The sequence below is a fragment of the Protomyctophum parallelum genome (genome assembly GCF_964188405.1).
Source record: "Protomyctophum parallelum genome assembly, chromosome: 1".
Classification (NCBI taxonomy): domain Eukaryota; kingdom Metazoa; phylum Chordata; class Actinopteri; order Myctophiformes; family Myctophidae; genus Protomyctophum; species Protomyctophum parallelum.
In genome coordinates, this window is record NC_139697.1 from 72,283,955 (window position 1) to 72,304,114 (window position 20,160).

General features: G+C 44.8%; 2 protein-coding genes across 2 annotated transcripts in view; one reads left to right on the forward strand and one right to left on the reverse strand.

Moving 5' to 3' along the window:
* The window catches only part of ubtd2 (ubiquitin domain containing 2), a 393,205-nt gene that overhangs the window by 145,536 nt on the left and 227,509 nt on the right, over positions 1–20,160 (reverse strand). The window lies entirely within an intron of this gene.
* The window catches only part of LOC310870246 (actin-binding LIM protein 3-like), an 81,967-nt gene that overhangs the window by 47,024 nt on the left and 14,783 nt on the right, over positions 1–20,160 (forward strand). The window contains exons 10-17 of the mRNA XM_083781395.1: positions 795–956; positions 1,761–1,790; positions 2,547–2,658; positions 2,870–2,974; positions 6,756–6,806; positions 11,211–11,312; positions 12,983–13,047; positions 17,902–18,043. Of these exons, the coding sequence (XP_083637521.1) occupies positions 795–956; positions 1,761–1,790; positions 2,547–2,658; positions 2,870–2,974; positions 6,756–6,806; positions 11,211–11,312; positions 12,983–13,047; positions 17,902–18,043 (769 nt within the window). The remainder of the gene's footprint in view (positions 1–794; positions 957–1,760; positions 1,791–2,546; positions 2,659–2,869; positions 2,975–6,755; positions 6,807–11,210; positions 11,313–12,982; positions 13,048–17,901; positions 18,044–20,160) is intronic.

A 20,160-nucleotide genomic window follows, 5' to 3' on the forward strand; every position in this document is an offset into this window, starting at 1 on the left:
CCTACTTTGCTGTGTTTAATGAACACTAAGATTTTTAAATGTTCATAAGATAGCAGATCTACAAGCTCAGAGTCACAACACTATTTGCCATCATATAGTATTGTATACTGCAGTATAGACATCATCAGTATATAGGGCTTAAGTTGTTAAAAGGGTTTGTATGTTTGTATTGACTGACGGGAAGCTGAAGTGAGTGCAGGAGGGTTGGGATTGAACCTCCTGATTAACCACCTGACTGTTATACAGAACAGACAGGCTACACTGATGGACAACTATGACTTTACTGCTTGTGTTCATTATTTTAGGCAGTGTATTCTTGATGTTTGATATCATCGGGGACCTTCTATGTGTGGGTGTGTGTGTGGGTGCGTGGGTGCGTTGGGTGCGTGCCTGCGTGGAGAGAGAGAGAGAGAGAGAGAGAGAGAGATAGATAGATAGATACAATCAACAATACTGACTCTAGACAGGCTTGTCTTTGACAGGCTGTGTGTGTGTGTGTGTGTGTGTGTGTGTGTGTGTGTGTGTGTGTGTGTGTGTGTGTGTGTGTGTGTGTGTGTGTGTGTGTGTGTGTGTGTGTGTGTGTGTGTGTGTGTGTGTGTGTGTGTGTGTGTGTGTGTGTGTGTGTGTGTGTGTGTGTGTGTGCGTGCGTGCGTGCGTGCGTGCGTGCGTGCGTGCGTGCGCGCGCGCGCGCGCGCGCATGGTGGGGGGAATGAATGACTAAGTGTGTGTGCGTGCGCTTGTCTGTGGCCATATGTTTGTGTGATGTTGCAGTGTGTTTCTCTCTGTCTCCTCAGACTAAGGCAGACAGTGGTGTTTCGGGATACAAGAACCTGGCAGCGCTGCCCCGGGTCAAAGCCATCTACGACATCCAGAGACCCGACGTCATCCCGTACCAGGCCTACCACGCACACACACACCTCTCTGAGGACGCACTGGAGGGCTACAGCTGCGGGCAGGTACACACACACACACACACACACACGCACACACACACACACAGTGTTAAAAACGCCCACAGGGGAATACTATATTCTTTGTACAGGGCTGACCTGATAGCAGTAAGTGGAAGGCTTGGTGGAGGCTGTGAGAGACGTCCTACTTGACCCAAGTGGCCTTCCTCCTCATAAGTGACCACGCGTACAGTTCACTTAGGGGTTTGGGGTGAACCCATTATTTAAATCGTTTCAAACTGTGGTCACATATTTTACATCACGCTGGCTGGGATTTACACACTACGCCGTGAAACAACACGACGGTGAAACTGGTAACAATGACGACGGCTGGCTCTGTGCCCGACCTATCATTAAGCGACCGCATTACAGCTCATGATGTGTTGCCTGGGTCTCCTGCATGGGAAATTAACATCTTCTACATCTACCTCTGTAGCTCAGCCAAACACACATGTTTTGGCTGTCCTGAATGGGTGAAGTCTGTGTTACACCATTGTGCGACTGTTTATATAGATTAGGCTTAATGCATGAATCTGTATACAACACAGCCGACAGTCTGAGGTCATTGAGTGTTACGTTGCTGCTTCAGTGTTGCCTTGCAGATACAGAACCAAACTGCTCCGAAAATATAGGATATATCATGGTCATTGGATGAAAATATAGGATATATCATGGTCATTGGATGAAAATATAGGATATATCATGGTCATTGGATGAAAATATAGGATATATCATGGTCATTGAAAATATAGGATATATCATGATTCATGGTCATTGGATGAAAGGTTCTTCTTCTTTTTATTTTCTCAGTCCCTGGGATCCCTGTCTCCATACTCCCAGGTAAGCAGCAGGGCTAGAGCCTTCTATCTCTATCTCTATCTCTATCTCTATCTCTATCTCTATCTCTCTCTCTCTCTCTCTCTCTCTCTCTCTCTCTCTCTCTCTCTCTCTCTCTCTCTCTCTCTCTCTGTTTGCGCTGCTACAGAGATGGTTTGAAAGTTTCAATGAAGAGCTTAATGATGTCATTTAAATTCTTGGGCCAAAGTACAAAGCCTCACAAAAGAGAAGGGTGGGATTGCAAAATAAAATGTAACCGTGCAGGCAAAAATAGAGCATCTGACTCACAAAATGCAGGGAGCAGGGTCAGTCTAAGCTGAACTCATGGCTAAAGGGCTGGTATCAGCTGGTCTCAGAACAGAGTTTACATACCGGTACTATAGTGATTTCCTGTCTAGAGTTTGTTGAGATGTGGGGGCAAGAGAACGTCTTTGTGCAACATTGATCAAGAGTCACTGGTTTTGTCTCTTTAGAGGAGGAGAAAAATAAAATAAAGAAATAAAATTATATTATTGTGAGTGCCCAAAACATGCAATTTGTTATCTTAATGATTGTTTGAGGGTAAACAAAAGGTGAAATAAAGGCTTCGTTAAAGGACAAAGGTCTCTCTCTCTCTCTTTCTCTCTCTCTCTCTCAGTCTCTTCTTCTCTCTCTCTCTCTTGCTCACTTAGCGGAAAGATATTGCCACGTGAACAATATTGAACAACTGTCCACTGTAAGCATTCTGTATAAATCATGCATGTAAAATAACTGACCCAGGACCTGTTGGAGAGTGTGGAGTTGAGAACAAGGCGTTCCTCCAGCCCTGCATACACCGACTCCCCATCACACAGTCGACACGGAGGCTCCCCACTCAACTACTATCACCCTGGTAATCACACACACACACACACACACACACACACACACACACACACACACACACACACACACACACACACACGCTCCAAATCAATGAAATGCTCATTCCACCTTCATCCTCTTGGTCTGTGTGTCAGTTTGTCTATCTTGGGGGAGGCAGGTCATGCTGTCGCTCACACTCTCTTGCTCTCTCTCACTGTGATTGGCTGGACTGGCTGCAGGCAGTGAGAGTGGCAGGAGTTCACCCTATCACAGTCAGCTAGACCCCAGGTCTGCCACACCCACCATCACCACCTACCAAGCCCCAAAGCATTTCCATGTACCAGGTAGGCTGTCATTCCAAACAAGAAAGACAAAGAAAACCGGCAACAAACAATCACTTGAGCTGCAACCCCTAACCTCTCCACCTCAGAGCCCTAACATCGAACACAGCAATATTCCAGTGTTATTAACCACTTTGGGGCATGTCATTATAGGCACATTGTAATTGAGAAATGTCAAAAATATTTGTTGTTCAACAAAGTATACAGTATAGGCCAGAGTAGAGAAGAACTGAACAATATTGTTCACTTGTATATTTTGAGGGGCGCTATAGTCCCTCCTATATTCAGCTATTGGTGTAGATTTTTGATTTACAGAAACATTAAATTCCCATTGACAATGAATGGTGAATTGACGTCATATGTGGACGAGCAAATCGGCTATTTTTGTCCTACACAAAGATTTCATTCCCATTGACAATGAATGGAGAATTTATGTCATATGTGTCTGAGCAATGATAAGAGAGCCCCTCATTTCACACAAAATTGAAATGGCTTTGAGGGTGGGCGTTATTCAGCCCAGTTTGTCCATTGGAAGGGTTCAACGAATGATGTGGACTTTTAGAAGTTTTTATACAGCTCTGCTTTCTGCAATTTCAATGAACACTGGATATATTGCTGTGTGCCCTAACCCCTTTAACATCCAAACTCACGCCTAGAGCCTAATCTTTTCATCAAGTAACCATTCTGTCCATAACCATAATGCCCTCATTCCCACCAAGATTTCACCCCTATACACTAACCCCTCCATTCTCCAAGAACACTCCTCTTAGCCCCTAATGCCTTACGTAATGTTAAGGCCCAGCGTATGTCCTCCTCGCCCCCTGGTCGGCTTTCATTCTTGACCTTCCCCTTTACCCTTTGAACATCTAACCTCGACATACAGTGCTAATCTGCTTCTCGTCGGATAGTCAGCTAATGGTGTCTATTGTCTACTCTATTCCCATATGGATTGGATTCTTAGGGACTAAGGGTTGTTTATTCAAGACTTTGGTGAGCTTGCAGTGAATTGAATCTGTCCTTGCCTTGGCAGACAATTAAATTACATCAATACAATTAGCTATTGGTATATATATTTCATATCAAACTAGGATCGGTTTTCGCCATTATTTATTGCTGTCATTCTGTAAGGACCATTGTCAGAAGAAAACAACTTAATTGCATATTAAAGGAGCAGTTTACCCAACGCAATTCTTATTTTTCCAGTCAATTACACACCCCCATGAAGCCTTGAATTCATGGAGATGTTTTTGTCGCAGATAATTCATACATATTATTGGCTCAAGGATGCGACAAAATCAAAAAGGCTTCATGGGGTGTGAATAATAGATTTTTGCGTGAACTACTCCTTTAAGAACAATAACAATAAATTGTATTTATTATCTTTGGTAACGTGGCTTTATTCTGGGATCTCCCTGACATGCCCTGCCCTGCCATGCATGGAATGCCACAGGCACACATGAGCAAAGACACGACAGAGACAACGACGGTGATAAAATCAGATGAGCCTATAATAAAGGAGGCCTGTGTACAGTATATGCTGTAACAGGAATACAGTAGGCAAGAAGAAGCCGTTATAAAGAGTGACAGACTGACAGATGAGCGAGCGTCAGCTGATGGGGGCTTGGCAGGAATCAGTCGATGCTCAGTGCATGAGGCAAGACTATCATGTCCCGCCAGAACTAATGGGAGGTTCTATTATGCGTAGTGTTTTAGAATAGTGCTGAGGCTGCCACGTCGAAGGTCCAGTCAGAGATGAGTATTCTCCATGACCACCATGGTATAAAAATGAACTAAAAGAGGGTGCCGAAGGAGGGTCGTTTGAAGAGGCTAGGTGGTACATAAACCTCTATAATCCATCTCTGAGCCACTACAACTAGACGGCAATTAATTAACATTGCACACACATTGTCCGTGGTACATAGTTTGAAGAGAGATTTGATAGATTCAAAGCAGAGCTGGAGCAAATATAAAATCATCTCGTCTTCAGAGAACTTGTTCAGTCCCACACCCCCCAAAAAAAACTAAAAATGCTGAAAAAAGTTGCTTTGAAGTAGCCTATACGCTTTACCTGCGTTCACCCTGTTCTCCTGTGATCCATTGCTCCCCTTTCTTATTCATCTCTTTTTCTAAACCCTCTCTCATTTCTTCATGCTCTCTTTACTCTTAATGGCGGTTTTTAGTTAAACTATTTCCTTTGGTTCCCCATCTCTTACTCCGGCCTTCAATCCATCTCTCGGCTCCTCATTATTTCTCTCCGGTTCTATGTGGCGCTTAGCTCCCTGTCAGCTCTGCCAGAGCCTTCCCTTCCCTGCATCTAACAGATTGCTGTTGGGCAGATGCTTTTATCCAAAGTGCTCCACAGTATGACGGCTCAATGCATTTTCACTATGGATAGCCCGGTGGGAATGGAAGTGCTGTATAGCGCTGGCAGCGTTGGTGTGGCACGCTGTTCCCAGTGGTGGAAAGTAACCAAGTACATGTACTTACTGTATACTTAAGTACAATTTTTGCTAACACTTTATATTAAGGTCGTCTTTATAATGCATTGTAGTGCATTTATAATGCATTATAATGTTCTTATAAGGCATTATAACACTCGTTATAAATGTTTGTAAGCATGTATAACAACTTATAACCACGTTTATAACATATTATAAGTGCTGGTCATAATGCATTATTATGCTCAGTGGAACAGCACATTATAACTATTATAACTTAGGTGGTTATAAAAGGCACATAGAGAAGTGCTGTAATGTCTGTGTCATAATGCATTATATCCAATGTGTATTAAATAGAATGGAGTTACTTTGTAGATTTGGAAATATTATTACAAAACATTTTATAATTTTTTGTCATGATAATTTGTGAAACATTCCGCACAATGAGTACTTTTTTGATACCAATGCTTTTTATTTTGCAGTATTGATACCTTTAATTAAGTACTTTTTCCACCACTGGCTGTTCCCAGTGTTATGTTTTTTGCGGGATCATGGATGTTTGTATGGGGTATGTTTTTGGTCTGGTGCAGCTTTTGGCTGTTACTGGCTGTGTTTGGCTGTTTTCGGCGATGTACAGTAGCATTGACATTGGTCTCACTTGGTTTTACTACTCACAGCTCATTATGTACTTTGTTTTTATTTTCTGTTGCATGGTGATATCCGTATGCTTGCAGTCTGCCTGCTTGTAGCACTGAATTAAAGAGTAATGTGGGAAAAGTGTACAGAGTCAGTTGTCTTCCAAAGTCAGGAGTGAGCATTGCTAATGGCTCCATGCCTTCCTTTGTATCGCTTAACAATTACGCTTTTTATTTCTTCCTCCTTCGTCTGTCTGTCTTTCTGTCTGTCTGTCTGTCTGTCTGTCTGTCTGTCTGTCTGTCTGTCTGTCTGTCTGTCTGTCTGTCTGTCTGTCTGTCTGTCTGTGTCTGTGTCTGTGTCTGTGTCTGTCTGTCTGTCTGTCCATATTCTTTATTCCTTTGCCATCTGCTGGCATTTTCTGTAATGCGCCTGCATGGCTCTAATCAGCCTCTCTACATGTCAATCAGGCCGTCTGGATGCGCAGCACTGCTTCTGCTATAGCTGTCTGTCCAACATGCTGTCACCTTTTATGGCTGCGACGGCTGTAATTTGCAACTCGCACATTCGCAACTCATAAGGTGTTTGAAGGCTCCATGAGGGTTTGGGTGATTGAGGGAGTCCCTGTATGTAAAGCAGGCATCCTCATCACTTCTGTTCTTTTCATTTTTTTCTTCCTCCTCCGTCTGACTCTGCATATTTTGTCTTCCCAGACTCTGATGAGAGCAATATCTACAGGAAGCCTCCCATCTATAAGAGACAAGGTACGTCGGTTCACTGCATGGGGCCATTTTTGACAGCTTTCCCCGCTGTGTTGTTTTTATAATCCTGTCAGAGTTAGACGCCTTTCTTTATGCAATGGGAATGCAGATTGACTTGCTCTTGTTGTAAGAAAGATGCCACTTCAGTCAGTGTAATACTTGATCGATTGAACTGTTGAGATGACAGTGATGGCCTCCACTTTTTCATCTGCATGGAGAGACAGAGAGGGTTTTGTAAAGTTATTCAAGGCATGGAAGTCACATTGTTATTATGACTACCTCTGTTCTTCAGAACAGAGGTTTTACAAAGCTGTCCTTACCGTCCTCAAAACATCAATGCATTGTACCCCAAGGACTGAATCTCTTTTAACTTTTAGTGATGGTTAAGGCAGTAGTGGATGCAGAACATGTCTAGTGATGACTGTGCCTGGAAAAAGTCAGGAAAGAGTCTTTAAAGATATTTTGATGACCGGTGGATGATTTCAATATAAATTAGGACTTTTGTTTTGGCTATTTAAAATATGATAATATCTGGCTGCATTCCATGAGCAGCGCATTCAGAAAAAAGGCCAGACATTTATTTTTCAATCGCATCTGAATGACATTTGTTGGAATCACAAGTATCGTAGACTGGCCAGGATCTGCTCGTAATTCCGACGGCACATTAGTCCGACAAGTGGCTTTGCGTGCGGTTAGGGTTAGGGTTAGAGGCAGGGTTAGTAATGGGGAGTCAGACCAACGCACCGTCGGAATAATGACGCTGGCCCAGACTGGCCACGGTCAGGTGAATAATGACGCTGGCCCAGACTGGCCACGGTCAGGTGAATAATGACGCTGGCCCAGACTGGCCACGGTCAGGTGCGGCTGCTGCGTTGCGTCCCGGGCGAATCAGTAGTTTTCATGGATGCCATAATATGGCATCCATGAAAACTACTGATTCGCCCGTGGTGTCATAATATTATTATGACACGTGGTGTCATAATATTATTATGACACCACCATATTATGGATGGTGGGGAAAGCTGTCCATCTGGCTGGGCCCAGGCTACCTGTAGATCCTCTCCTGAGTTAATTCTACAAATGCCTCCTAAATCAGTATTCGTAGTATAGTATATCTGCTCTTTTTTTATTTTTTATATATGTTTATTGGTAATAGGTTTCAACAATTTAGTAGGCTACAGTTTGAACATACCATATTTTTTTTTCTCCCTCACCCCATCCCTCCCCCCAGTTATCGTCATCATTAAAACAATATAAAAAATATCTGCTCTTTTTGAGTAGCCAATGCAAAATGACGGATGCTTTCCTGTTCACAACACATTCAGACCGTAGGAAGTGTACAAGCGTCATATCTAATCCAACCGTTGGATCCAGTGGACGTGTACACACGCCATAGCGCTTTTTCTTTTTCTTTTTGGGGTGTTGGCCTCTCCTTCTGCACCATACTCCTGGCTGTTCGCGCATGTGCGCTGCCGTTCACTTCCTTGTTTACGGCTCAGAAAGAATGCCTCGTATATCTCCTAATCTAGGGAGCTTTCCATGGTTTTGACCAAAAGAGCTTCCTTCTTCCTTTCTGACTTCAACATGCCTCTCGTTTGGAATATTAATGCTTCTAGAGAGACTTTAGTAATCATCGCGAGGCAAGCAAGCAACATTATGCCTCCCGGTTTTTGGGGTCAACGGAAGGCGGGGCTTTTCAGAGTAAAATCTCCCATATCTTCTGGCACTTCTGGCACTCTTTCTTATTTTGAAGAAAATCCCGGCACTGATTGTGTTAATGGATTAGAGTTGAATTGAATTGACTTAAATAGTTTGAAACTAAACTGCATTGAATTGAAATCCAATGAATTAAACCAACCGCATTAAACCAAAATCAGCCTTTAATCAAACTAAATTGGACTCTTTAAGGAGAGGAGTGGATGTAGAGATGAGAGCATAGGTGGTGTAAAGGATATCAAGTTCAACAAAACAGGTGTGTGTGTATGTGTGTGTGTGTGTGTGTGTGTGTGTGTGTGTGTGTGTGTGTGTGTGTGTGTGTGTGTGTGTGTGGGGCGGGGTGGGGGGTGATAAAAAAGTCAGACAGAGCTGAAGAGAGAGAGAGAGGAGAGACAAACGGTCATCCATCAACGGTCAAGGGTGACAGATCTGACAGAGTTACTGCGCCTTACCTCCACCTCTGTACGATTTACTGACTGGCCTCTGCAGACTGCTGACCAATCTCTGTCTCCCTCTCTCGGCTTACCGCTATATGTCAGACTTTCTCCATTACGACCACGCCACCTCAGCTCCGCGGGGTGAACTTGAACATTCCGGAGTTCAAATAATGGAGCACTTTAGTGTGTGAGGTACTCGGAAAGCTGACATCGCATCAAAGCAAAGCCAACGACAACTCCAATTAAAGTTAAACGACATGTCTTTACTGTGACAATAAAGTGTCATTTATATTCAGTGGTCTAGCGTGGCGATGCAATGCTTTGTGAGCTTGTAGGGCGGCTCTTGACGGCAAGCGACACTATGGTAGGCGTAATACTGTCGATGGCTGAGAGCAATACACAATCATTTATCAGCTAATTGATGTGAAGACCTTTCAATTATATATTTTTCAAATCAATCAGTTATTTTTAATTAAACATATTGATAGACAGATCCGAGTATCACGGGAATACAGCAGATTCTGACCCGGAAAGTGATAAAACACAGATCCTGGTGGGTATTTTCTGAATATTGGGGCAATGGGGCCCATGAAGAGCTCGTTCTCCATGACATTGTTATTTATTCACTGTTTTATTTTTATTTTATTTTTTCTATAATTTTTATCCCACGATTTTGTAACCCAGTTTATATTTTTCACCCAGTGCCAATTATCTTTTTTTTTTTTTATATATTTTTTATCCCACAATTTTGTAACCCATTTTTCACCCCTGTGTCAATCATCTAATGTGATCCTGGGCTCTACACACCCTCCGCCAACCTGGGGAGAGCGGACTTGAATTCATGCTTCCTTCATGCCTGAGTATCCAAGTTGCTCCTTTGCACCTGACAGGGGGGAGTTTCCCTGGTTGGACGTAGCGCGTGGAAGGAACACGTTATTCCAACCAGTTCCTTTCCCCTCCATCAGGCGCCCCGGCTGGTCAGGGGGAGGCAGTTTAGAGACCAGGATTACTGCATGTTTTTTTGTGAGGGTACCTACCCTAGGGGACACGGGGAGAACATGCACAGAAAGGCCCTTTCGCCAACCCCGCGTCTGCGACATTTAGCAAGGAAATAGGCTACGCACTGTGTAGGTGTTCAGAATGTGCGCACTGAAAACAGACGATCTATAAGCTCACAAGCGATAACTTTATATTATTTTTGTAAACTGTCTGTCTGTCTGTCTGTCTGTGACGTCTGTCTGTCTGTCTGTCTGTCTGTCTGTCTGTCGGTAGCCTACATAACCTAGGCTACCTTTATTGATTCCCGTTGGGAAATTCAGGTGCCATACTATATTAAATATAGGCTAGTCTATAAAATAGAACAGATACATGCCAAGGCGCACGGTGCACGCTCCGTCTTCCTTGCGTGCTGTGGGTGGGGTTGGGATGGTGACTATGGTTCCGCAAAGTCGCCTATACAACAATGTTGATTATTAGGCTACTCTTATAGCCTCTTGGTATGGGCGGCAGGGTCCGTCGCGGACAGTCTTCAGCATGTCAATGCAATCTAAATATATAATGTCACGTAAACAGGACATGAATCCGATGATTAAATCGGGACTCATCTAGACCATACAGGTGGCAACTCATTTCGTTCCCGCTTGATAGGCCTACATATTATATTTTGATTTCTATTTTCTTACCGTTTATATGATGTCCCACCCACGTCCACTCCCACCCTACCCCAGATCCTTATGGCCGCTGGCCATGGTGCTGAAATGGGCTACTCAAGTGGTTTCTTCATTTTGCCTACTAGGTCTAGATTAAAATGGAAAGAATGAAATAGCATATTGGGGAGAAGGGGTGCTCCTCAGTCCATAATGCAATGGATTACAATAATATGATATTCTCCATAATCGTTAACATGTTGTAGAATGATACTTATTTCTATCATAGGCAAGGCAATCAAAGACTGCAGGGTAAGGAAGCAAACGTTACAGTGTATGTCCAATGTTATCTGCCTCGCACTGACGTTTGTTTTCTCGCTTTATATCGTTTGATAGAGACAATAAAATCACGATTACACCAAAAGAAAATAGACCATTTTTGACAGATTTCTGGCTTAGTTTAATTGCCCTACTGTCATGGTGAAATTGCATGAGTTGAGTGCATGAATTGAAATGCTGTTCTCAGTGTCTCTCTCTCTCTCTCTCTCTCTCTCTCTCTCTCTCTCTTTCTCCATCTCTCTCTCTCCATCTCTCTCTCTCTCCAACAGTCGGCAAGAAAACCAATGAAAATCTTGTGAACTCCTCTACAAACTGTAATGACGTCTACCACCCAGACTCGAACTACTTCCCCTACACTGGTTCTCCTAAAGGTAAGCCCCCCCCTTCCATCAATACACACATATACAGTTGCAGAAATAGGAGTGAAAAGGCTCAAACACACACTCAAATGCACACACACACACACACACACACACACACACACACACACACACACACACACACACACACTAAGGCTGTACCCTAGCCCTGTTTTTAAAACTCGAACATTTGCAGGAATTTCCGAGCGAACATCCGAAACATTTGGTTAATTGGTTCTAATTAATTAATTTCTCCGAGTGCTTTTAACCAGGCTGCAATTCATAAATAGATCCTCCGGGGCGACGTTGCATAGACTATATCAGTGAATAATGGTTAAGTTCATCAGGGGTTGGTGAGGGTTGCTACCGGGTTGGCCGACCGGGAAGGTGTGCATTTTGAGTGTGGATACAACCGTCTACTTTTAATACACTATAATGACAACACGAGATATCCGTCTTGAACATGATCAGAGCGCTCTCCCCCTCTCTCTCTCTCTCTCTCTCCCAACACACACACGTGCGCCGTGCGGGCACACACACACACACACACACACACACACACACACACACACACACACAAAGCGTCTAGTGCTTCTGACATGTGCTCCACTGCTGCGAGCGGCCGTGTGTGCGTCCTCGCAAACAGCGAAAATAGCCGATCTGCATGAGGAATAGGCTAGCAGCACTCTCGTCGGGAGGGGGGCAGCACAAATATCCTACTAGTAGGGCAACCAAATGGTCAAACACACACACACACACACACACACACACACACACACACACACACACACACACACACACACGCACACACACACACACACACACACACACACACACACACACACACCGAACCTGTCTGCAGGCACTATATATGCTTGCATGTACTACCCTATAGGTGCTTGCACACAGGGGCATGAACGTGCACAGAGCTCAAAACACCTGCAAGCGTGTACATCGTCAGTGACAGGTGGAAACCTTTGACATGTCTAAAAACCTTTACTTCTCAGGACACAAAATACTTCAGACATGGTGAAAAGAGCCGATCTGCAAGCTCACACTGCGTCACGGTCGTGATGCATTGTGAGCTTGCAGATCTGCTATTCTCATTACTTTCTTAGCTGGACATTCTTGTATAGTGGTGGTGGGGAATTTAAAAAAAAGTTAAAACATTTGGAGATACAGGGTTTCTTGATGACAGTGACGACATACACCTTGACAGCAACACGCCTACACACCTTCATGCACGCGCACCTACACACCTCTGCGCACGCATACAGCACATACACACCTCTGTGCACACGTACATACACACCTCTGTGCACACGTACATACACACCTCTGTGCTTGTGTACCCACTGCATGTACTGTACCAACACCACCCTGGGGTCACCCGCTGTAAATATAGACACCGTCAAGAACATTCTTTTGGCTATAGTTATTTATTGACTTCTCTCTCTGTCTCTTTGCTGCTTTCCTTCTCTCTCTGCCTCTCTTTCTCTCTCTCTCTCTCTCCTTTTCAATTAACTTTATTCAAAATGCTTTACTGATTAAAGCTTCATTCTTTCATGTCATATGAACATTATTGTCTAAGCGTGCGCACGTGTGTGTGTGTGTGTGTGTGTGTGTGTGTGTGTGTGTGTGTGTGTGTGTGTTTGTGTGTGTCTCTCTCTCTCTCTCCCCAGTCTCCAGGGCGAGGAGGTTTTCGTCTGGAGGAGAGGAAGATGGATGGAACCACAATCTAAACAGAGTATGGAAAGAAAATATTCCACCTGTCTCCTCTTTTCAATCATCCCTGCACTACCTGGTGACTGTGTGTGTGTGTGTGTGTGTGTGTGTGTGTGTGTGTGTGTGTGTGTGTGTGTGTGTGTGTGTGTGTGTGTGTGTGTGTGTGTGTGTGTGTGTGTGTGTGTGTGTGTGTGTGTGTGTGTGTGTGTGTGTGTGTGTGTGTGTGTGTGTGTGTCTGTCCAACCATGCCTGTTTATGTATGTTTATGCAGGACTACATTGTGGAGATCTGAATTTATGCCACACACACACACACACACACGCACACACACACGCACGCACGCACGCATGCACACTGAATTAACATGAGCTTGTAGATCTGAATTCTGGAAAACGTGCCCATCCATAATAGGGATGGCAGAGCATTCCGACCACCGATGACAGTGAGCTCCTTCTGGGGAAAGGCTGCCAGCTTTTATAGCCAGTATGTAGGTCACCAAATCCTCCCAGGTGTAAGCAGTGCCTCACTGATTCATCACATGCACACAGTGACATTCTCAGTGTTCCTTTATGGATCCGCATGGAGCATCCTGATTGCAGAGCGGTTAGGGCGCCGTATCACATGGGCTCTATTGCCTCACAGACAGTCCCCGGTTGTTCGTTGACTACCTTTTCTGACGAAAACTAAATGAAAACTAAGCAACAATGATTAAAACTAAGAGTAAATATATTGACAATTGAGTCAACAAACACATTGGCATCATGTCCCCCAAAAATCGACTAAAATCATATGATATTTAGTCGCCTAAAACTAGACTAAAACTAAAACATTTCAGATGACTAAAATATGACTAAAGCTAAATTAACATTTATTGAAAAGACAATCTAAATTTGCTAATCAAAATTATCACTGCTCTCCACTTAACCTCCCCCCAAAAAAGGAAATTCACAAGTAAATAAATTGATAAATTAAATAAAAATGCATTTGTAACTTTGAGAGTACAAAGTACAAATGTAAGAGAGTGCAAAATAAATTGCTATATTATACCTTCTAACAACAGCACACCTAAAGGTCTGAACTGTCCATGGTGCTGAAGTCTCTCTCTCTCTGCACCCCCTGTTGGCTGAGCTTGGATGTTCAGGCCCTGTGTGTGCACGCGTGGTTAAATTCTTATACTCTGAGTTTCAAATAGAGAACGCAGAAGATCTCACTGTGTGTGTGTGTGTGTGTGTGTGTGTGTGTGTGTGTGTGTGTGTGTGTGTGTGTGTGTGTGTGTGTGTGTGTGTGTGTGTGTGTGTGTGTGTGTGTGTGTGTGTGTGTGTGTGTGTGTGTGTGTGTGTGTGTGTGTGTGTGTGTGTGCGCGCGTGTGTGCATGCGTTTGTGTGTGTCTCTATAGTTTGTGGTCATGCGCGCGTGTGTCTGTTAATGTTTAATGAGCTATCTAATTAAATGGTGTTTCTTTTCCCAGAATGCAAAGCGAGGTTCCTGTAGGTCATTATCCTCTCTCTCGGTACATCTGAATCACATAAACACACACTCTCTCCTGTCTTTCTACTGAACACACACCGGCTGTCACACACGTACAGTAGAGTACAGCACAGCTATTTATTTCCTTTGTGTACTGCGTAACTACTGTAAGTATTAACACCTCTAAGACGAGGGTCACTGGTCAAAACCTTGCTTTATTAACGGTATACTAATGTTCTCGGGAGGGAAACTGGGTATTTTCAGGAGGGGTGGAGGTGTAAATAACTTTTACTGCTTCACCCAGCAGAGTGTTATGGCTCAGAGGAGAGCATAGAGGTCTGTTAGGGTGCTTCACCCTGCAGAGTGGTATGGCTCAGAGGAGAGCATAGAGGTCTGTTAGGGTGCTTCACCCTGCAGAGTGTTATGGCTCAGAGGAGAGCATAGAGGTCTGTTAGGGTGCTTCACCCAGCAGAGTGTTATGGCTCAGAGGACAGCATGGAGGTCTGTTAGGGTGCTTCACCCAGCAGAGTGTTATGGCTCAGAGGAGAGCATGGAGGTCTGTTAGGGTGCTTCACCCAGCAGAGTGTTATGGCTCAGAGGAGAGCATGGAGGTATGTTAGGGTGCTTCACCCAGCAGAGTGTTATGGCTCAGAGGAGAGCATAGAGGTCTGTTAGGGTGCTTCACCCAGCAGAGTGTTATGGCTCAGAGGAGAGCATAGAGGTCTGTTAGGGTGCTTCACCCAGCAGAGTGTTATGGCTCAGAGGACAGCATAGAGGTCTGTTAGGGTGCTTCACCCAGCAGAGTGTTATGGCTCAGAGGAGAGCATAGAGGTCTGTTAGGGTGCTTCACCCAGCAGAGTGTTATGGCTCAGAGGAGAGCATAGAGGTCTGTTAGGGTGCTTCACCCAGCAGAGTGTTATGGCTCAGAGGACAGCATAGAGGTCTGTTAGGGTGCTTCACCCAGCAGAGTGTTATGGCTCAGAGGAGAGCATGGAGGTCTGTTAGGGTGCTTCACCCAGCAGAGTGTTATGGCTCAGAGGACAGCATAGAGGTATGTTAGGGTGCTTCACCCAGCAGAGTGTTATGGCTCAGAGGAGAGCATAGAGGTCTGTTAGGGTGCTTCACCCAGCAGAGTGTTATGGCTCAGAGGAGAGCATGGAGGTATGTTAGGGTGCTTCACCCAGCAGAGTGTTATGGCTCAGAGGAGAGCATAGAGGTCTGTTAGGGTGCTTCACCCAGCAGAGTGTTATGGCTCAGAGGACAGCATAGAGGTCTGTTAGGGTGCTTCACCCAGCAGAGTGTTATGGCTCAGAGGAGAGCATAGAGGTCTGTTAGGGTGCTTCACCCAGCAGAGTGTTATGGCTCAGAGGAGAGCATAGAGGTCTGTTAGGGTGCTTCACCCAGCAGAGTGTTATGGCTCAGAGGAGAGCATAGAGGTCTGTTAGGGTGCTTCACCCAGCAGAGTGTTATGGCTCAGAGGAGAGCATGGAGGTATGTTAGGGTGCTTCACCCAGCAGAGTGTTATGGCTCAGAGGAGAGCATGGAGGTATGTTAGGGTGCTTCACCCAGCAGAGTGTTATGGCTCAGAGGAGAGCATGGAGGTCTGTTAGGATGCTTCACCCTGCAGAGTGTTATGGCTCAGAGGAGAGCATGGAGGTATGTTAGGGTGCTTCACCCAGCAGAGTGTTATGGCTCAGAGGACAGCATGGAGGTCTGTTAGGATGCTTCACCCAGCAGAGTGTTATGGCTCAGAGGACAGCATGGAGGTATGTTAGGGTGCTTCACCCAGCAGAGTGTTATGGCTCAGAGGAGAGCATGGAGGTCTGTTAGGGTGCTTCACCCTGCAGAGTGTTATGGCTCAGAGGAGAGCATGGAGGTATGTTAGGGTGCTTCACCCAGCAGAGTGTTATGGCTCAGAGGAGAGCATGGAGGTATGTTAGGGTGCTTCACCCAGCAGAGTGTTATGGCTCAGAGGAGAGCACCGAGGTCTGTTAGGGGTTACAGTAAGTGCAGCCTGAAAGTAACCCAGCTTTTCTTGGCATAGAGGGGCGGATCAAACTAGCGCTGGGAACAAACGCCGGCTCCCTATTGGTTCACCAACCTATGAGTCCGCCTCCCCTCCCTCTCCCCCTCACCTCCCCGGTAGAACACAGCGGAGACCACCGACGTCAACAAATTTGGAGCGACGCCCCTCTGCACTGTTATTGGTTAGCGAAATACAAGGTTCTCTCCCACTCCTATGCCACTTTTCCCTTTGAAATCAAAACGTCCCCGAGGCTACAGTAAGTGTACAGTACAGTAGTGTACAGTAGGTGTCTTGCTCAGGCACTTTGACTGAGGGTCGAGCTGGTGACCTTCCAATTATTCCCTGACGGCTTGTCGGCTTCTCTACCCACTCAGCTGCGGCCGCCCCTACAGACCACTGAAGTCCTGACCTCACGTGCTCATCCCCTGGGTCACGGAAGTAATGTCTTTATGGAGAATAACGTTGGGTCATCTTAGCATCGTCTCATGTAAGAATTGCTGTCCAAAAATAAACAAACTGTCTTGGGCGATACTTTGTCAGGGAGGTAGTTTTGTATTGTTCAGTCACTCATATTTGACATCATTAAAGTTGGACCATAGAAATACATTAAAGAAAAAACAAACAAAAAAAGAGTGGATCCTGGACCCCCTGAAATGTTTTTTGCCAGGGAGACCCCCAGAAGAAAAGATTTGTGTTAAATGACAACTAAATAACATATACTGTAGGCTCGAGACCCCATGGCAAGTCATTTGGGATCAATATAAGTAGGAAAATGAGCCTCTATGTTATTTAGTCTGGAGCTGTCCTTTAAACATTTTTGATATTTTCAGAAATAGCAGATGTACAAGCTCGCACGCAGCGCTGCACAAAGTGACACGCTGGGGGCCATAAGGGCTCATTTGGTTCCAAACTATCATTTAGCTTGGGATCCCCTGGAACTCCCTCAAGGACCCCTAGGGGTCCCCGGACTCCACTTTGGGAACCACTGTTCAAAACCACTGTTCTAAATCCTGAGAGTTTTTTGAAAAAACGAATGTTTCTATTTAATATATAAAATCTAAAATGACACGGATGCTTTTAATTGGTGACTGATCAGTGAAGCGTTACTGCTTCCATTTGGTCAGATTGAGGTGTAGTCCATAACACAACACTAGACACAGCCAGCCGGCAGCCTCCCTTAGTGGCTTCATTCGCACACGTAGTATCTTCTCCTACTTACTGTAACCTGTCGTCAACTTATATTCAGTTTCTTTTTTCCATTTTTTAGGATAAGTTTTCTGTCTTTGTCCATTTGTTCATCCAACCGTGCAGTGCTTCCCTTACTTCTATAATTCCATTATACATGCATATCTCTACTTTCTCTCTCTCCATCTGTCCATCCAGGGGATTGGGAGGATGATTCTGAAGGAGGAGATGAAGGCAAAATCGGGTTGCTACGACAACGACCAGTGGGGAGGCGGGCGCACCTCTCGCGGCAGCAGCAAGGAGGCGCTGCAAGGCCAGGGATACAACACCGTGAACGGCTGTAAGGCTGTGTGTGTGTGTGTGTGTGTGTGTGTGTGTGTGTGTGTGTGTGTGTGTGTGTGTGTGTGTGTGTGTGTGTGTGTGTGTGTGTGTGTGTGTGTGTGTGTGTGTGTGTGTGTGTGTGTGTGTGTGTGTGTGTGTGTGTGTGTGTGTGTGTGTGTGTGTGTGTGTGTGTGTGTGTGTATTACATGGAACTTTAAATGGAACTCGTGTTTTCATTTGGTACACACAGCCATATTTTCAAATTGCACACACATACCATTCATTGAGTACACACAACTACCAAGCATTTACAGCACAATGAAGTGAAAAATTGAAAACAATCATAGAAATGGAACACACACATGAATGACAATGACGCTGGAGAATGAGCCATTTGTCCTTTTGAAAAATGACTCCGTGTTTGACTTTTTCGAGTCAAACATAAAACAGCACACAAATATGCAGCTGAATTCTTTATTTATTTATTACTGTAAACCAGCCTGCTCAAACCAGAAAACCAGAAAAGAACTCCTCAATAGGATTCAGGAAAGGAGAATAAGGTGGAAGGTATAGAACGGAAAAATGTGGCTGGTCCTGGAACTACTCACGCACTTGAGCAGCCCGGTGGAAGCTCATTTGTCTCAGATGACAATGTAGTCGATTCACTGTGGGTCATCTATGTGGTCAGGTGGTACCAACACATTGCTCACCAGACCTGAATGTTTAGAGATTTGAATAGTTGTGTGTTGTAGGTTGATGCTTTGAGATTTTACATGAGAAGTGTGTGCAACAACTGAACATTGTGTGTAGTGTTTGGACAACAAGGTGATGTGTAACTGACATCAGAGTGTAAAGAAGGAAAACAAGAGTCTAATGCAGATAAGGAGTGTGATGTAGTGCAATTTTCTTTTTTCTTTAACTAATATCGAGGCTATAGCCTACAGTAGAAAAGTAGATAGAAAGTATGTAAGAAAGAAAGAAAGAAAGAAGAAAGTAAAAGTATTGGGTGGAGACAGTGGCAATACAACAGTGCATATTAGAACAGCAGAGACAGAGGGAGGCACAGAGAGAATTGAAATAAATGGTAAGGAGAGAAGATATTTAGAGAGATGGAGTGTGTTGGAGAGAGAGAGAGAGAGAGAGAGAGAGAGAGAGAGGGAGGGCGGGAGGCTAAAGCAATTTGGAACAGGTCAGAGAAGATGTATGACTCCGCGGTGGAGAGGTAAATCAGGGTGAGAGCAGAGGAAGGGAGAGGAGGAGAAGTAGAATATTAAGTAATAAGTGAAAGGAAGGGAGAAGAGGCCGAAGCTCTGCACCGTGTGATTACTGTGATAGAGTGCAGCTGGCTTCACGGTGAGCATGCATGGGAGTTTCTAATGCTCCTTGAAGGCCTGCACTCATCATCTCTGCCATCGGACGCGTAGTTAGAGACGGCTGGTCTCCATATCCCTTCACAGCCGGCGGCGCGTGTCGGCGCTCCTCGTTGGCGGCGTTGATGCCTGATAAGACACAGAGGATGCAGGTGTGAGAGAATGCACCTGAGAACGCACCCGAGACACACTAGAGAGGCCAGTGACTCGGTGGAAGAGAAACTGCAGAAGCAGAAAACCTGTGCAATTAACTCCAAATTAGATGAGGATTCTTATAAAAGGAAAAGACGACTGGCCGAGCTAATTCTGACATTGCTGAGTCCCAGGGGGGTCCCCAGCTAAATGATAGTTTGGAACCAAATGGACCCTTATGGGTCTGTAACTCTGAGAGTGTACAAATGGATAGCAGATATACAAGCTCGTAGCACGGCGCCGCGCTATGAGCTTGTAGTTCTTCTATTTTTCAATAGCTAAAGCATTAAAACACCAAAAGGGGTTCCCGTCCTGAATGGGTTAAGAAAATCTGGATTACAATTGTAACAGAAGAACATTATTATAACCACATGAAAGTAACCAATCCACAAGCTCAAAATGTGCAACGGCAACACTACTGCGTAACGGGCTTTAAGAAGCACTGATGCGACGCATCTCCCAGATTATTGATGGCACATTCACAGGAGAGGTGCATCTAGAATAAACACCAAGCCTCTCACTCCGTTTAACTACAGCACGGGACATATTTTTATAGTGCCCTGCATGCTTATGG